Consider the following 16,679-nt stretch of genomic DNA (forward strand, 5'->3'; position numbering starts at 1 on the left):
ATATATAATATAATAGTGTAATCTTCCTTATTTAGTAAAAAATATTTTATGAATCATAATTGACTTTCTTTTTTTTTTTCAGTATATTCCCCTCTCGTTTTGGTAGGAATCATGATACAATACACTAAAACACAATTTATATTATTTTCAAATTATTTCAATTTTTTACACATATTTCTTTGTAATCTAAAGATTTAAGAAAACTAGAATATCCCCTATATATTCAAATTGATATAAACAGCATAACTCTTATTATTGATACAGAATTTATTCCCACACAAATATACCAACTTAATTTTTATCGAATTTGAATAAAATGTATTCAAATAAAACATTAGATTTCAAGAGTTATAAACTTATAATATTATGAATAAATAAACTTGATCGGATGGCTTAAAGGGAAACAATTACCATGTCAACATACAGTGTAAAGAAGTTTTTTAAACTTTAAAATCTATTGAAACAGTAAACTGACATTCCTAACACAGATAGATCAAATTATCCTAACAAACCAAAATTATGAACAAAGTAAAAAATAAAAACTAAGCTAATCGCTGTTAAAAGTTAATCAGGCCTTAACACCCGGGCGAGAAGGTTGGTTTTCGGGTTTCTCATCATCATCGTCGTCACTTACATCATCATCATCGTCTTCATCTTCTGCTTCTTCAGCTAGCTTGGTCAGCTCGGCCTGGATCATGAGCTTTATTGAAGTCTTTCTTAGGGTTAGATCTATCTTGAATCGCCCAGCTGTAAAAAAACAAAGGTTCCATCATTTCCATTGATAAAATTGTACTCATAAGTTATGGAAACATAATGATACATACCTAGTTGCTTGAGAATGTCAGTGAAGGTAGCCTGCAATAACAATTGTCAAATTTGGGCATATTTGTTATGGTTATGCTAGGGATTATGATCAAATATCAGTTTTCAAATAACTACCATACAAATATAATTCTTACCGTGTTGAAGTCAACTTCCTTTAAAATCTCACAGATTGCATCTTTGAGATCACTATCACTTGGTGGCTGTTTTTCATCTTTAGCTTTACTTCTTCCTTTCACTACCTTCTTGCCTATACATAGTAATAAACCTTAGGCATACTGTAAAGCAGTCACGAATTTACAATAAAGAACATTGATTAAAGGAACAATGATGAAAATATTGAATTGTATGAGAGTGTGAAACAGAGTCAAAGAAAATATTTAATGTGGAAGTCGAAGGTAAGAATTTATATTGAAACAACCTTAAATATTCAAATTCAGATTTTACATAGTAGAAGCCGAAGCTTTTGTCTTTTCTTTTTGCTACCATATTTTGTAAGTGTTAAGTCATTTATTTATTTTAAAAAACATGAAGAGCCAACAGAAAGAACAATGCATACCAGGTTTCTCTGTGGAAGAAGAAGCAGCTTTCTTTTTCAGAGTTGAGAGCTTTTCATTAACTTCCTCTACTTTCTTCTTCTTCTTCAGAGTTGAGGGCTTTTCATTAACTTCCTCTACTTTCTTCTTCTTCTTCAGAGTTGAGGGCTTTTCATAAACTACCTCCACTTTCTTCCTCCTTGAGAATGTCTTTTTTGGACTTTCATCATTGTTTTCATCCGCCTTGGAGCGTTTAGAGGATGATGATGATAACTCCACTTTGGTCTTTTTAGAAGGTGGGGTGGATTTCTTAGGGGTGGTTGATGATGATACCTTCTTCTTTTTTGTTTTGACGTTAAGTCCTTTCTTAACAGAGGATTTCTTGGAGCCTCGTTTGCGTTTACGTGTGTCTTCTTCAGATTCATCTTCTGTTTCATCTGCGCTCTCTTCCTCTTCCTCACTTTCAGAATGTTCAGAGACTTCGTCTTTGGCTTTTTCAGCAACAACATTCACATTTTCTTCTTCCTCTTCATCTTCATTCTCTACCACCTTCTCTTCATCTAATTCTTCATCTTTGTCTCCCTCTTTAGATACGTTCTCTGTCTTTCTTCCACTCTGCAAAATACAGCAGATGAATAAGAAGCCAGTTGGAAAACACACGGAAACGCTTTGTATATAATCAAACAAGTCATCAAATTGAAAAGCATATTGGTAATCAGTAATAAGGTTGTGGAGCGGAAATAGCAGTTAATAGTGAATGGTGATTTCTTAAGTAAAGAATCGGCGGTTGAGAAGTGGATCTTGAAGAAACAAAGAAGGTTGAACCATTTGAGAACACCTTTTTTGCCTGTTATACAGAAAAGTATGGAAAAACTAAACTTAATTAAGTGCTAAATTTTGAATACTGAATTTGTAACTGTTGAATTAGTTAAGTATTTGAAAAAAAATGCTCCATAAACCAATTGAAAATATCTGAATTTTAAGTACTTAAGTTACTTTGATAAAAATGTGGAATTAATGTCTAGAAAATACTTCAAGACTATTTTACCCTTACAATGACATAATGTGATTAATTTTAAAGGGCGTCTTTTTTACACTCTTACTATATTATGAAGTTAAGTCATTCATAACTTACCAAATTAAAACAGATTGTTTTACTTAATTTGAGATGAATCAAAATAATTTTAAATAACAACAATCATATGAACTTAATTCAAATAGCACTTAAGCTGTGTTATCAAACAATGCCTTAGTCAGAGACATATTCATCATGTTACTCTCATGTATTGGTTGTTTCTCATATAGATCTACGTAAATCAAAGTTTCAATTGGCACTATTATAACCGCCATTTCCAAAAATAAATATTAAAAAGGACAAACTGTGTGCATGATGCTTCCATCAGTCATAAAATCTCACAGATTGCATCTTTGTGAAATATATTTTGGTACTAATAGTTTGAATAACATGTATCTCAAAACATTAGTAAAAAAGATTATACCTTTGCTGAATGTTTTGAAGAACTGACGTCTGCAGAAGCACTCTCTTTGGCTGCCCTCTTGTGTTTTTTTCCTTTACTCGACTGTTAAGCATATAGAGCATCAACAGAATGAAAATGAACGACTATAATAATATATATTGCCATTAAGTGTCATTTGTTGAAAAATGTATGTCATAGAAGCAGAGACTAACCTGCTCCTCCTTCTCAGCTAGTAGCTCAGTAGTTGTAGAATGAGGAGCAACGAGAAAGTCGATCAACTTCACCACAATGTCTTCCTGTGGATACAGCAAAACTTAAAAGGTAAAGGCTAGCAATAGAACTTATGCAGCAATGAGTATTCAAAATATATGTTAAGAGTTTTCATGACAATTTACAAACAAACAAAAAAAGGTATCGAAAATATACTCCACTATAACAACAAAACTAGATTTATAATTTTTTATTGAAAATGTTTAAGTTTATATCAACAGAGCACCAAAAAAGTGAAAAGTGACTTCTAATTATACAATGTTACAAAACAGTGTCTATACCAAATCTTGACATAATTATGCAGCAATGAGTATTCAAAATATACTCCACTACAACAACAAGACATATTTTTTTTTATTTAAATGTTTAAGTTTGTATTAACAGGGCTAGAACTGTTAGAAAAGTGACTTCTAATCATACAAAGTTACAAACAGTGTCTATATAGTCTTGAACATATGACATACCACATTAAATTGGTATTTGATTAGGAATATATGAGCATGAAATGCAAATCATGTTCTCAAATCATCAAGTATTTCAATTATTGATGACAGAAGAGATCTAATCCATTATGCCATGGATAATCACAACATACACTTGCTATTTAACTAGGGTGCATTTGAGAAAACTGAAAATTGTTGAATGTTAAATAGTGAGTTTTTAAGTGTCAAATAATTTAAACATATGAAAAATACATGTTTTGAATAAACCAAATAAAATATTTAAATTTGATGTACTTAGATGTGCTTATAAAATGTGGAACTAGTGTTGAAAAAAGTGCTGAAAGACTATTTTACCTTTATAATGATAAAAGTGGATTAATTTTCACGGTTAAAGTTGTCTTTTGAATGCTCTTAGTAGATTACCGAGTTAAGTCATTCATATGTTGCACATTAAGCTAAATAATAAAGTTATTTTTTAAGTCACAATTATGAAAGAACTTAATTCAAATAAACACTTAATTACTTAGATTAACTGATAAGTTGTGTTATCAAAGATCGCTATATCTACCCTTTATAAAATGGTCAACAAAAACAGGTCTCTGAACTGATTTATGAGTTAATAATCGCACCTTCTTAATAATAGCCTTGTTAACTGGTATGTCAAGAACATCACATAGTTCCAACAGCTTCTCCTCAGTACACTTGTCCAGTTTTTCATTCACCTTCAACTTTTGCTTCTCCTGCATAATACCAAATTTAGAAGTGTATTTCAACTTTAATCCAGATATGTTTACTCTATATGGTAGACTGACATAAATTTCCCTAACTAGCATGTAATTCAAGAAGGAGAGTAATAGAAAAGAGGGAACTGTGTCACTGTAGAAGGAGCAGAAAACATTATTCACCTCATTCTCTTTCCAGACATAGCCAGAAAATTTAAAGATGTTACTTTTGATCTGAATAGCCTGCATAATAACAATAAATATAATCAGGATTGTTTACAATCTTCCAGAATTTCTTCACTCAATTTTCAGCCTTGAAACAAGTTGAAAAGAAATTCAAATGAAATCGAATAAGCAGTTGTAGAAGACTGGAAAGTCAAATTAAGGGATATCATATAGAGAATTAGCAATATCATTGAGTCATTGAGGTGGTTCCAACCATATAAATAACTTACAGGTTAAGAATTAAGCAAATAAAAACATTTTCAATGCATACTTTTATATAAGCAAATAGAAACCAAAATCATCATAATGCATTATTTTGGAGGAGTAATGTTTACTTTTAAAGGGCCCTAAGTCACTTTTCTGTACCGCAAGAGAACACCAGATCGAATAAAAAGGAAAAACCGAAAGAGAACACAAGCACATCTCCTTTGAGTAGGGGGAGGAAACAAACAACATAATGAGATTAAGCACACCCTAATAGTCATGTCCGTTGAACTACTTTGCGACTTTTGGATGATTTGAGTTTTTGTTTAGGGATGATGTCATTTTCGGCTTCCCCATCCTGTAAAATTGATTAAACTCATGACTACACATGTCATGACTTGTACTCGCTTTGGCCCTATTTCTGCCATAGGTAATGCGACTTTAGCGTTGACGGATGTTTTGACGAAATTATCATTTTCAAATAAAAAGATTATCCTAAATCATATTAAGAATGTCAGAAATCCATTTCACTGTAAACATTCAGGACAGCCCCAACAGTTATCATGTTTTGTCCTCTACATTATGCACTAAAATAGAAAGATTATATATATGTTTGAATGGATGCTGGTAATGCAGCTAAAATTATCATTACTGCTTATCTGTAATATGTTTTTCCTCTATATTTCATGTTTACTGTTAACATGCACCTTCATGATGGACAATGTATGAAAAAAATAATTCCTGTAGAAACCACTATTATTGGATGGTGTTCATAGAAGTAAAAAAACATTACAAACACTGCATAAGAAGGAAGAACAGATTGTTGGAAGAATTTGAACTGCATTTACCTTTCCCCTTCTTCCAAAGAGAATCGAATGAAGCAATTTTAGTATGTCATCGCCCTTCTTATTTGTCAATTTGTAGGCAACTGCAAAATGAATCACTTCAAAATGTGATGTCTACTTCACAAACTCGATCAAAATAAATAAATAACTTGGAGAAACAACAGGAATTCAAAAGAAGTGAATCAATACAGAACATTCTCAACTTACCATTGGGTATGTCTTTTAGTGCAGTGCCTTGACCCTGAATTCAAATTTAAATACAAATTAATATTTTTTTTATTGAAACTTGAAAACGCCAATATCACATAAGGGTTCAGTGATCAAGAAAAGATACCTTTTCAATCAGGATTGCCCTATTTGAATCCTTCTCAATTGATGCAACCAACCTCTCTACAGATTTCCGTTCACGTACAGGACGTTCACTGATCAAAGGCAAAGGCGTTTTAGGCTCTCTATTTGTCTTTTTGTCGACATCTTTTGCTTTCCCCCTACCTCTTGACCCTTTCTTCTTTTTAATTTCTTCAGCCTGCTCCTCTTCCTCTTCTTCTTCTTTTGGTTCTTTCTCATTGTCTCCTTCAACATCTTCCTGACTCTCTTCTTTTTCTTCTTCGTCTTTTGTCTGTACATCCTCTTCCATTGCATCCACTTGATCATCCTCTTCTTTATTACCATTCTTCTCTTTTTCCTCTTCCATTGCATCCACTTGATCATCCTCTTCTTTATTAACATTCTTCTCTTTTTCCTCTTCCATTGCATCCACTTGATCATCCTCTTCTTCATTACCATTCTTTTCTTTTTCCTCTTCTTCCTTGATCTCTATCTCGGGTATATTGTCTTCTTCCTTAGGCTCTGTTTCTTCTTTCCCCTCCAGCACTTCATCCCCGTTGTCCTTAGTCTCAAAACTCTCCCCATCGATATCCATCTTGTGATCCTCAGTTATCTCATCATTTTTACCCCCATCCTTCTCTGCATCCTCGTTTTGAACAATATCTTCACCTTTTTCAGGTGTAGAACCTCCATTTGACTCTACAGCACAAGATTCAGCCACGGGCTCTTTCTCTTCCTCCGTCTTATGCTCTACAGTTATCTCATCATTTTTACCATCTTTCGTTTCTTGAGCAATATCTTCACCTTTCTCAAGTGTAGAACCACCATTTGACTCTACAACACAAGATTCAATCACAGGCTCTTTCTCTTCCTCCGTCTTGTGCTCTACAGTTATCTCATCGTTTTTACCATTCTCCGTATCAGGTGTAGTTGACTCTACAACACTAGATTCAGCCATGGGATCATTATCTTCCTCCCCCATTACAAATTTATGATCCTGTCAATAATGTAAAAGCATCTCTCTAAGTATGAAAACAGAAAGAAGGGGAAAAAAATACTTTTTATTTTTTTAAATTTCATTGATTCAATTATTTCTCTTAACAAATTGTGCCTCAAATTCCAAAATTAGGGTTCAAAAGGAAAAGAGAGCAGGAGCAATTGGGCGACCTTGAATTGCTATTATGAGTAAAAAAAACGAAAGTACGAAGACAGCTTGCATGATGAATGCGATTAGGTCTGACATCTCCCAAACTAACCTAAGCACGGAGAAAGGCGAAAACCTATGGAAGAAGCCCTAGAGCAAGATCCAAAACACACATACATAGGATTTCCAACGCCATACAAAGACAACAAAGTAAATGGAAATTGGAATTCTGAAGTAATGATAAACTTAACACAAAAGAAAGATAATTTTTAACAGAAACTATAACCCCAGCTGCAAAAGATGATCTTTTGTTCGTCAGAAAGCAGGGCAAGCAGAGAGGGAGAAACAAAAGATAAAACTCAAGATAGAAATAAGTGATTTCAAGAAAAACTTACAGATAAATTCGAGCGGGAATTCCCTTCTAGAAACTCTGTTCAAGAGTCGCTAGCCTGGTCTTCTGGTTCGCTCCTTTCTCTCTCTCTCCTTTGAGTCGCGTTTTGAAGTTGTGAAAACATGTGAGAGAGAGAGAAGAGTGGGGGCCACACATTCTTGAAGGAGATGCATTTTCTCGTACCGGACTTGAAATGCGGATTCCAAAGACAGTTTAATCATGTTGGGTATGTTTTTGTTTTTATTTTTATTTTTATTTTTATTTGAGTATTAAATTTGGATAGTTTCGTTTAACCGGTTTAAACTTTGTTTATATCCGATTTAAACTATAAATTTTTCGGCATATATATACTTTTAATTTGTCAAAAAGTTGGTTTGAATAATTAAAAAAATGTGTAATTTGATAAATGATTTGAGAAAATTTGAATAGAGATTGATTTTAATTTCTTTTTAAAATATAACGACTTAATTTTTATATACAGTCTACCAATTTGGACATATTTATATTTTAAATTAAGTATTTTTCGAGAAATACGCACTTAAAATTATCCAATACAGTTGGAATGATTTAAAAAATGTTTAATTTGAGGAAAGACTTGAAAAAAATAAAATAAAGATAAATTTTGTATTTATTTTTCAAAAAATCTCGAGATATAATTTGGTACATGGTTTATCAATTAAAAATAATATTGGTTATTTTGTTTACCAAATGTGGTACGTTACTTTTAAAAAATACTATGTTAAATTAATGTGTTTGTGAGAAAGCCTTTAAGGCCTTGTTTGGATTCGGGTTATTTAAATAATTGATGACACTCTTTGTTTTACTAAACCTACAACAAAAATTTTCATTCTCTTCGGAAGATTCTTATTCCTTTTTAGTTATGCTTAGGGTTGAAGATTAATAGAGAAAAGTCTGAACTTTTTTTCATCGGTAATGTTAATGACATCCATTCATTGGCCAAAGTTCTAGAGTTCAAAATTGGTTCTCTCCCATCAAAGTATCTCGGCTTTCCTTTCGACGCTAAATTCAGTTGCAAGAATATTTGGAATCCTATCATCGAGAAAATGAGAAATAGGTTGGCACTTTGGAAAAGCAAACTTTTCTCTGAAGGCGGTATGTTGGTTCTCATTAAAAACTCTATCGCCACAATCCCAACATTTATTATGTCATTATTCCTTGTTCCTGCATCGATGACTAGCAGAATAGACACAATCATTAGAAATTTCCTTTATGATAAGTCTAACTCATCTAAAATCATTCATTTGGTGAGGTGGAACACAACGAAGCTTGAAGTTGTTGACGGTGGACTCGGAATCAAGAATTTATCCATTTTCAACACTTCGCTTCTTTGTAAATGGTGGTGGAGATTCCTCAACGAAAACACAAGTCTCTGGAAGAAAGCAATCATCGCCAAGTACGGACTTCGGGATAACGAATGGATGCCTCTTTCTAGGTAGAAGCCTATGGGGGCGTATCTGTAAAAATGGGAAAAGTTCCATCCCCTTCTCATTTTTACAGTTGGTAATGGTAAGAAAATTGATTTTTGGAATGATCTGTGACATCCCAATCGAAAATTGTCAGACACTTATTGGGATATTTTTGTGATCTCTAATAAAAGGAAGGCTAAAGTGGTAGACTGTTTTCGTCTCTCATCTAACCAAATTGTTTGGAGAATTCCATTATATAGACGACTTTCCACCGAAGAGGAGGGGAGACGAGGTCTCCTCATAGATGTTCTTACCAACGTTTCGATTGACCTAGAGACTGATGGCAAGTTTTCTATGTCTGTCTCTCCTAATTTTAAAACTAGCTACATTTATCACGCGTCTCTCCAAAATACTCAATCCCGGTTTCCTTGGAAAGAGGTGTGAAAATTAAAAATTTCATAAAAAAGCTCGTTTTTTGGTTAGGAATCTATTAATGGAGGAGTCTTGACAAAAAATAAACTTAAAAAGAAAGGATTTCATCTCGCTAGCAGATGCAACATTTGTTTGAAAAGTGAATAATCCATTGATCACATTCTTCTACATCGTTACCTTGTCAAGAGCATGTGGGCTCTTCTGCAGAACCTTCTTCAATTTCAATGGGATACACCATCAAAAGTCGCTGATTTTTGGGTCAAATGAAATGAATTGTGTTCTAGCAATAAAATCGCGGATGATTGGAAACCAATCCCCCTCATCATGTGGTGGACAATCTGGAAAGAAAGAAATAGAAAAGTTTTCGAAAAGAAAAGTTATGGATACGAGCGTCTCAAAAGATTTATGTTACACGCGTTCGCTTCAATCTGAAAAAGAGGGGCTTGTACGGGATGATAATTTTTTGATCTTATTGTAATTTAATATTCTTATGTTGTTTTTCTTATTTCTTATTTTATTTTTTACTTCCATTTTGTAACGTTTGAACGCATCTTTTTAATAAAAGTTGACATTTTTTTAAAAAAATGATGATGATTTTGAGGTGGTATTTTTTTGGTAAAAATATTTAAAAAGTATTAATATATAATAATAAATAATAAATAATAATTTAAAATAGATGTATTTTGGTTAATGAATTGACTGATGTGAGAGAGAAGAGTGAGATTAATGTGATATATTTTGGTTATGGTTATTCAAATAATCACAACCCAATAAGGCCTAAATGACTAAAATTGTGATAGTTTGAATCAAATATGACAATTCAAATTTTAATAAAAACGACTCAAATGCGAGTCCGAATAATAATTTGGCCAAACATAAATAAGACCCTATTTGAAATAATCCATCTGTTACATTAATATTTGTAATACCTTTTATTAAATATAGAAAAAATATTGCAAGCAATTCAACCATTTACAAATAAAAGCAAGTTAATATATATTGATACTTTTGATATATTAAGTCAAATGTTTGTACATTTAACATTTTTGTGTTTGTTTAATCTTTTTCAATATTTTTCGGTATGGATTTGAGACTTTTATATATAAATTAAGATTGAATACCAAAGTATTCGTTAGGGCCTTTTATTATAGAAAATGATTGATTCTCTGAAAATAGAATAATGGAAGATTCGCAGTAAAAAAAATTGATCGGGATCTCCTGTTCTGTTAAACTTGTCCATTTTGGGAACCTCAATTTTTTTTCTTCTTTTGTTATCTTTACTATTTTTCTACTTGTATTTCTTTCACCGAAGGACTGGAGCCAGATCTAATAAATTCCTCATTCCCTATGGTACCTTTTCCGTCTTCACTCTTAACGGCTTGGTTACTCTTAAAGACTTCCAGAATGACTTCATTGACTGATGATCGAGTAAGAAAGACGTTTTACGCAACATTTTAGGTCAGAAAACTCTATAAGCGTGTTATCAAGTTAGGTTAGACCAACCTCAGAAATAGATGTGGTCACCCTTCTATAACTAACTACAGAATAAAACAGATTGATGAAGAAGTAAATTGGATAAAAAAAATTCTCCCGTACTAAACAATCAAGAAATGATATTAGTGAGTTTTTTATTTAAAAAAATAGAAAGTATTAAAATAATGGGAAAAACTTGGAATATAAATCAAGCATATTTTCTATAAGACAATTTTTTAATACATGATTAAAAGAAAACAATAAGCAACCTGAATAAACAAAAAGGAAGATGACAAAACAACATAAAAAGATTTTAAAATGATCATAATTATAGAAGTTTCTCTTTCAACAATATGTTATTGTCTTATTACCCTCATTTTTTTGTTTAAAAAAAAGTAAAAAAAATGATAAGAATGTGCATTTATTGAAATGAATTCAGTTGTTTTAGTTGTTTTTGTCTGATATATTTATAATGGATATGATTTCATTTATAAGTGATTGAAAAATAATTTATTTGAAATGTAATGAAATTTAGTTAATTAAAACAAAATTACACTCAATTTTCAACCATATACCCAATTTTTAATATGTACCATTATACCCTATATATTTTCAATGTGGAAAATGATTTGTCTTTTAGCATTAATAATGGAGTTGTTACGTTTTAGCAATTTTTAATTATACAATGATACAAACAAGCATGGTTAATAATAATCTAATTGTTTAAAATATCCTCACCTCCTCTTAGACATTTTTCTATCATTTATTTTAACTCTCTCCCTTCAATCTCAAATTAAGATTTTTTTTTCTAACTTAAGTTTTTATTTTCTTTTAACTAAATTATGACTATTAATTATTAATCAAATATATTTAACTATAAATAATAATAGTGTTACTGGTCCAAAAGCCATAATTTACCAAAAAAAAAAAATAAAAATTTGTTTGTTTATTAAAGTTATTTAAAATTGAGATAAATTGATTGATCCAACCTGACATACCAAATATGTGCAATTTGTACATGAAAAATATCAAAAAATATATAAAAATGAGACAGATAAAATGGTGGTCAAAACAAAATATAAAAATTGATAATAAAAAAATACCAAAAATTAAATATGAAATAAAATATTATCTATTTCAATAATCATTTTCACTTTTACTTTTAGACCAGCCGAGCAGGATGTCAAAAGAAGAGGGTGGGAGGCAACAGGAGCAAAAGTGGGTGTCAAAACCCAATGAGAGGCTGCCATGTGGCAGGATAATATCTACCTTTTACCTTTTACCTTTTTGATTTTAGTTTTCTTATTTTAAAAATACATTTTAATAATAATTGATCAATAAAAAAAAAAATTATATCAATATTTTTTATTTTTCACGATCTATAAATAGAGATTTGGTTTGTGTCATTTGTACACCAAAAATTTCAGAAATTTTCAAGTGATGTTTGGACACTATTTAAAAAATTACCAATGTTTAGAGTGTTTGTTTTCTTCTTCGTTTTAAATAATATTTGTATGTTTGATTTATCAAGTGATGAATAATATTGTTTGTGGTTAAAAAAAATGAAATTATGTATATGTTTAAATGATGTGGAAGTGAGAGAAAGTGAAAAAGTAATTTTGATACCTTGAATAACACGCTACTGTATGACATGTTAAAAAATTGGTGTTAAAAGAGGTGTTAAGCTGACATGGCAGGGTGTTAAATGAAAAAATTTGACACCCTGCTGTGGGTGGTATTAGATAATTATCAAAAATAAGTGTGACAAAAAAGTCATAAAATTAAGTTTTAGTCAAAAAAAAAAAGAAAAAAAAAAAAAGAAATTGAATATAGGGCTGGAAATCATTACAACATATTAGACAATGTTTTTTATGATTTGAAATATCAACCACTACAAAATAGATTAATATTGTAAAAATTAACTTTAATCTACACTAAATTACAAATAACTAAAAAGTCTATCCTTTCAATTTCCCAAAATGAAGAAGAAAAGAAACTACATAGTTTGTATTGAATAAGAAATACCCGTAAAGAATCGACCCTATATTCATTGAATTGGATACATTGTTTGAAGAGATGATCATTATAATGTTTTATCGAGAAATCCTAGTCCAGAGGAAGCTGAAGGCATCAAACCATGCTCAGATAAATACTGAATACTGTGAAACTTACTCATGTGTCTCATCCCACTATCGCAAAGTATCGTCACAATGGTGTGTCCCGGGCCAATCGACTGCGCCAATCTAACCGCTCCAACGCAGTTCATTGCAGAAGAACTCCCAACAAAAAGTCCATCATTCTTTAGTAGAAACCTAATAATCAGATAGATATACTTATGTTAAATCAGTTTTCAAAATTTTGTTTTACTTTACAAAACATGAACCATGATGGTGTCTTTTCACCTGGACATTTCAACCGCTTCTTTGTCAGTACCACGAAAACCACCATCTAGTTCCGCCATTAGAAAATTCTGTGTTAAACGGTTAATTCCTATTCCTTCTGTTATTGTATCAAAAGGGTTCTTCAGTCTCTTCCCTTCCGCTTCCTCTCTAGTGTACATCACTCCCCTCGTCACCTTATTGAATAATCCAGAACCGGGAGGATCAATCAAGAAGCATTTGATGCTTGAATTCTTCTCCTGTTGAAAGAATGACGATTAGTCGACAACAAACAACAAGAAAAAAGAATATAATACAACCTTGAGAAACTTGGAAATGCCAGCAATAGTTCCTCCAGTCCCAGCAGCTGCAACAAATCCATCCAAATTTCCGCCAGTCTGATCCCATATCTCAGGTCCAGTTCCCTCGTAGTGTGCTCTAAAGTTTGCCAGATTTTCAAATTGATCAGCAAAGAAACCGCCTTTACAATCATTTGGACCATTTTTTTGCTCTTCTGACACTATATTTGCCTCCAATGCCCGTCTTCTAGCAACATTCACATAGTGATCTCTATGTGTAATCGAAACTGGTCTAACCCGTTCAACAATTGCTCCAAGAGCTTCAAGTATTTCAGACTGAGATAAGTCAGAAGTTCAAAATTTTTGAGAAAACAACCTTCCTTTTACTCAAGAAAACAAATATCAAATCATAAGACCATTAAAGAAAACAAATCAAAATGGACATACTTCAATGCTCAAACACCACAAAGATTAGAAAAAACAATCGAAATGCACATACTTTCTCAATAGCAGCATCATCCGGGAGAACCACATGGCATTTGCAACCATAGGCAGGAGCTACGGTTGCAAGACTTATAGCAGTACTTCCAGCACTTCCTTCTGTTACCACTCCCCCACGAACCAGCTGACCAGACTCCAAAGCCTATATGGAAAATGGAATAACCGCGAATCATTTATTAAGAAAAAGAAACTTCATGTACTCATAACCCTTGTTTGATTTGGGATTATTTGAATAACCAACTGTTATTTCTAAATAACCTTTGATCATCATATGCAAATAACATGCCCTTTTAAGGTACAATTACAATAATAACCATACATTGATAAATAATAGTTTAAAAACTTATGAACACCGTCTGGAGCTGGAACTAGAGTTGGACTAGAAAACGTTTATAAATTTATGAATACATGTCTAATTAAGTTATGTTTCAGAACATTATTTCATCTAAATCAACATCCAGATAAGATGCTTGACAAAAAAAGTGTTTCCATTGAAACTTATCAATGTTTTATTGTTCAAACTCAACTCGAGATCCAAAAAATACTTTGGTTAATGATTTGAAAGATATGATTGAAGAAGTGATGGTTAATTGGGTGGTGTGTTATTTGGAAATAATCTTAAATAACTCAAATCAAAGAAGATTATTTTCTGAAGATCTATAGAATAGACATAAAATTTGTAATCTAGGGTTATTTGAACCATTGTTTCCTGAAGATCTAAAGAATAGAGTACTCCTAGAGAACCTCCTTAAATCTTGTGTAGTTACTTTATTATATCCTCTATTGATTTAGATTAGAGCTTGTGTAATTGCTCAACCATAAGAAATTACATATCATACCTTATGTATACTTAACTAAATACAATGCATCATGAAACCAACAAAATAGAAAATGAATAATCTTTTGGACTAAAGACTATGCAATAGAACAATGGGGTCTACAAGAAGAAGAAGAAGAAGTATGAAATCTTACCTCCTCAATTATCTTCACCGCTATCCTATCTTTTACACTCCCTCCTGGGTTGAGAAACTCTGCTTTTCCAAGAATCTGAGAAATGGAAACAGAATATATAAACGATTTATACATATATATACTGAGAATTGAAATCTATGATGAAAGATAGAGATGTACTTCACAACCAGTTGCTTCGGAGAGGCTGTTAATTCTGATCAAAGGGGTGTTGCCAATGGCTCCAATAAGCCCGTTTTTGGATTTGCTTGGACAAATCGATTTAGGGTTTTCTCGAGTTGAAGAATTCGATCTACGGCGGTAACTGAAGAAGTAGGTTACAATGGCGAAGGAGAGAGCGGCCGCCGCAATAACACCTCCGGTTTTAAGAGGCGCCATTGTTGGCAGCTTATTAGTTTGTGTAGCTACACTATTGTAATATATATTAAAAAAATTATATTATTATAAAATAATTTTATTTATTTATTTATTTATATATATATATTAACTAATTGATAATAATATTAAATACAAAATAATAAAATTATTTCAACAATTTCAAGTGATCTAACGGTTAAAGTTTTCATATCTTATGCTTAAGACGAGAGTTTAAATCCCCAAACATACAAATTTAAATTTTCAAAATTGCATTCTTGACTATAATATATAGTGATGCAACTTTTAAATAAAGAATCTGAAAGTGTGAGGTCAAAATTAGTAGTTCGTTTTGCAAGCATTGGAAAGTGTGAGGTCACGAGATGGATGTCGGGTGGTGGATGGTTTGTCGAGTGTGAGTTCAGAATTAGTGGTTGGTTTGACGAACATTTGAAAGTGTGAGGTCACAAGATGGAGGTCGGGTGGTAGGTGATTTGTCGAGTGTGAGGTTGGAATTAGTGGTTGGTTTGGCAAACATTTTAAAGTGTGAGGTTACGAGATGTATGTCGGGTGGTGGGTGGTTTGTCAGCTGAGGGGATAAAGAGACATGAAAAAGTATATGTCACAAGATAAGGGTCAATTGGGGGTTAGTTGTTAGTTTGATGAGCATTTGATAGTGTGTTAGGTCACGAGATGAAGGTCGGTGGTTGGTAGTTTGTCGACCAAGGGAATAAAGAGACATATGAAAAATTGTGAGTCATAAGATGAGGGTCAGTGAGTGGTTTGCCGAGGGTATAAAGAGACATATGATGGGATAAAGAGAAATGAAAAGGTGTGAGTCACAAAATTAGGGTTAGTCGTTGAGTTTTGACGATGGATAAGAGGTGCGTGATCAATTGAGATTGATTGTTGATTTGTTGAAGTGAAAGTAAAAGAGAGATTGATTAAGATTGGTGAGTGAAACACAAGATTTGAAGTCAATTTAATAGCATTCAAATTATCTTTATGGATAGGAACCGACTGATCAAACTTGAAATGAAGATACTCATAGAGTCTATGAAGCCATATGCACTCTTGTGCTCCGTGAGTTGATGCTTTGTATTCCGCTTCTATCGTACACAAGGATACTGATCCTTTCTTCCTATTATTTTAAGATATGCTAGTGTTTCCACCAAGAAAAACAAACTCAGATGTGGACCTTCGATCGTCTCGATCTCCAGCAAAGTCAGCATCCGTAAATCCTTATAAGAAAATTTGTGCATCTTTCTCGTAGAGTAGACCTATATCTAGTGAGGTGTTAATATACTTTATAATTTTCTTCGTTCCTTCGAGGTATGGTTTCATTGCCCCATGCATGTATCGACTCACCACTCCAACTGCATAAACAATGTTAGGTCTTGTTATAGTTAGATAAATCAGACTTCCCACAAGAACACGAT

General features: G+C 32.3%; 2 protein-coding genes across 3 annotated transcripts; both read right to left on the minus strand.

Annotated features, from left to right (window-relative positions):
- Positions 1-396: 396 nt before the first annotated feature.
- On the minus strand, positions 397-7,540 carry LOC124944547 (DEK domain-containing chromatin-associated protein 4-like). Of its 2 annotated transcripts, XM_047484831.1 has the most exons (13): positions 7,412-7,540; positions 6,315-6,869; positions 5,880-6,257; positions 5,753-5,786; positions 5,549-5,628; positions 4,455-4,514; positions 4,179-4,289; positions 3,049-3,132; positions 2,858-2,938; positions 1,382-1,973; positions 960-1,072; positions 825-855; positions 397-747 (listed from the first exon to the last, which is right to left on the minus strand). In XM_047484831.1, the coding sequence occupies exons 2-13, from the start codon at positions 6,852-6,854 to the stop codon at positions 569-571; spliced, it is 2,283 nt and encodes a 760-aa protein (XP_047340787.1). In that variant the 5' UTR covers positions 6,855-6,869; positions 7,412-7,540; the 3' UTR covers positions 397-568. The 2 variants fall into 2 exon arrangements, with proteins under 2 accessions (XP_047340787.1, XP_047340786.1); XM_047484830.1 differs by having other exon boundaries at positions 5,880-6,869.
- Positions 7,541-12,720: 5,180 nt separating this feature from the next.
- On the minus strand, positions 12,721-15,275 carry LOC124945542 (cysteine synthase 2). The gene is made up of 6 exons (XM_047485996.1): positions 15,049-15,275; positions 14,890-14,964; positions 13,916-14,059; positions 13,438-13,752; positions 13,142-13,377; positions 12,721-13,051 (listed from the first exon to the last, which is right to left on the minus strand). The coding sequence occupies exons 1-6, from the start codon at positions 15,262-15,264 to the stop codon at positions 12,823-12,825; spliced, it is 1,215 nt and encodes a 404-aa protein (XP_047341952.1). The 5' UTR covers positions 15,265-15,275; the 3' UTR covers positions 12,721-12,822.
- Positions 15,276-16,679: the final 1,404 nt, after the last annotated feature.

The sequence above is a fragment of the Impatiens glandulifera genome, chromosome 7, assembly GCF_907164915.1.
Source record: "Impatiens glandulifera chromosome 7, dImpGla2.1, whole genome shotgun sequence".
Classification (NCBI taxonomy): domain Eukaryota; kingdom Viridiplantae; phylum Streptophyta; class Magnoliopsida; order Ericales; family Balsaminaceae; genus Impatiens; species Impatiens glandulifera.

Coding starts and splice junctions, on each gene's coding strand:
- LOC124944547 (XM_047484830.1), bottom strand. CDS start 6,854: ATGGGGGAGGAAGATAATGATCCCATGGCTGAATCTAGTGTTGTAGAG. Junction 4,290..4,454: donor ATGTCTGGAAAGAGAATGAG/GTGAATAATGTT, acceptor GGTATTATGCAG/GAGAAGCAAAAGTTGAAGGT. Junction 856..959: donor AGGAAGTTGACTTCAACACG/GTAAGAATTATA, acceptor TTGTTATTGCAG/GCTACCTTCACTGACATTCT.
- LOC124945542 (XM_047485996.1), bottom strand. CDS start 15,264: ATGGCGCCTCTTAAAACCGGAGGTGTTATTGCGGCGGCCGCTCTCTCC. Junction 13,378..13,437: donor GCATTTCCAAGTTTCTCAAG/GTTGTATTATAT, acceptor TTCTTTCAACAG/GAGAAGAATTCAAGCATCAA. Junction 13,052..13,141: donor GAAGCGGTTGAAATGTCCAG/GTGAAAAGACAC, acceptor TCTGATTATTAG/GTTTCTACTAAAGAATGATG.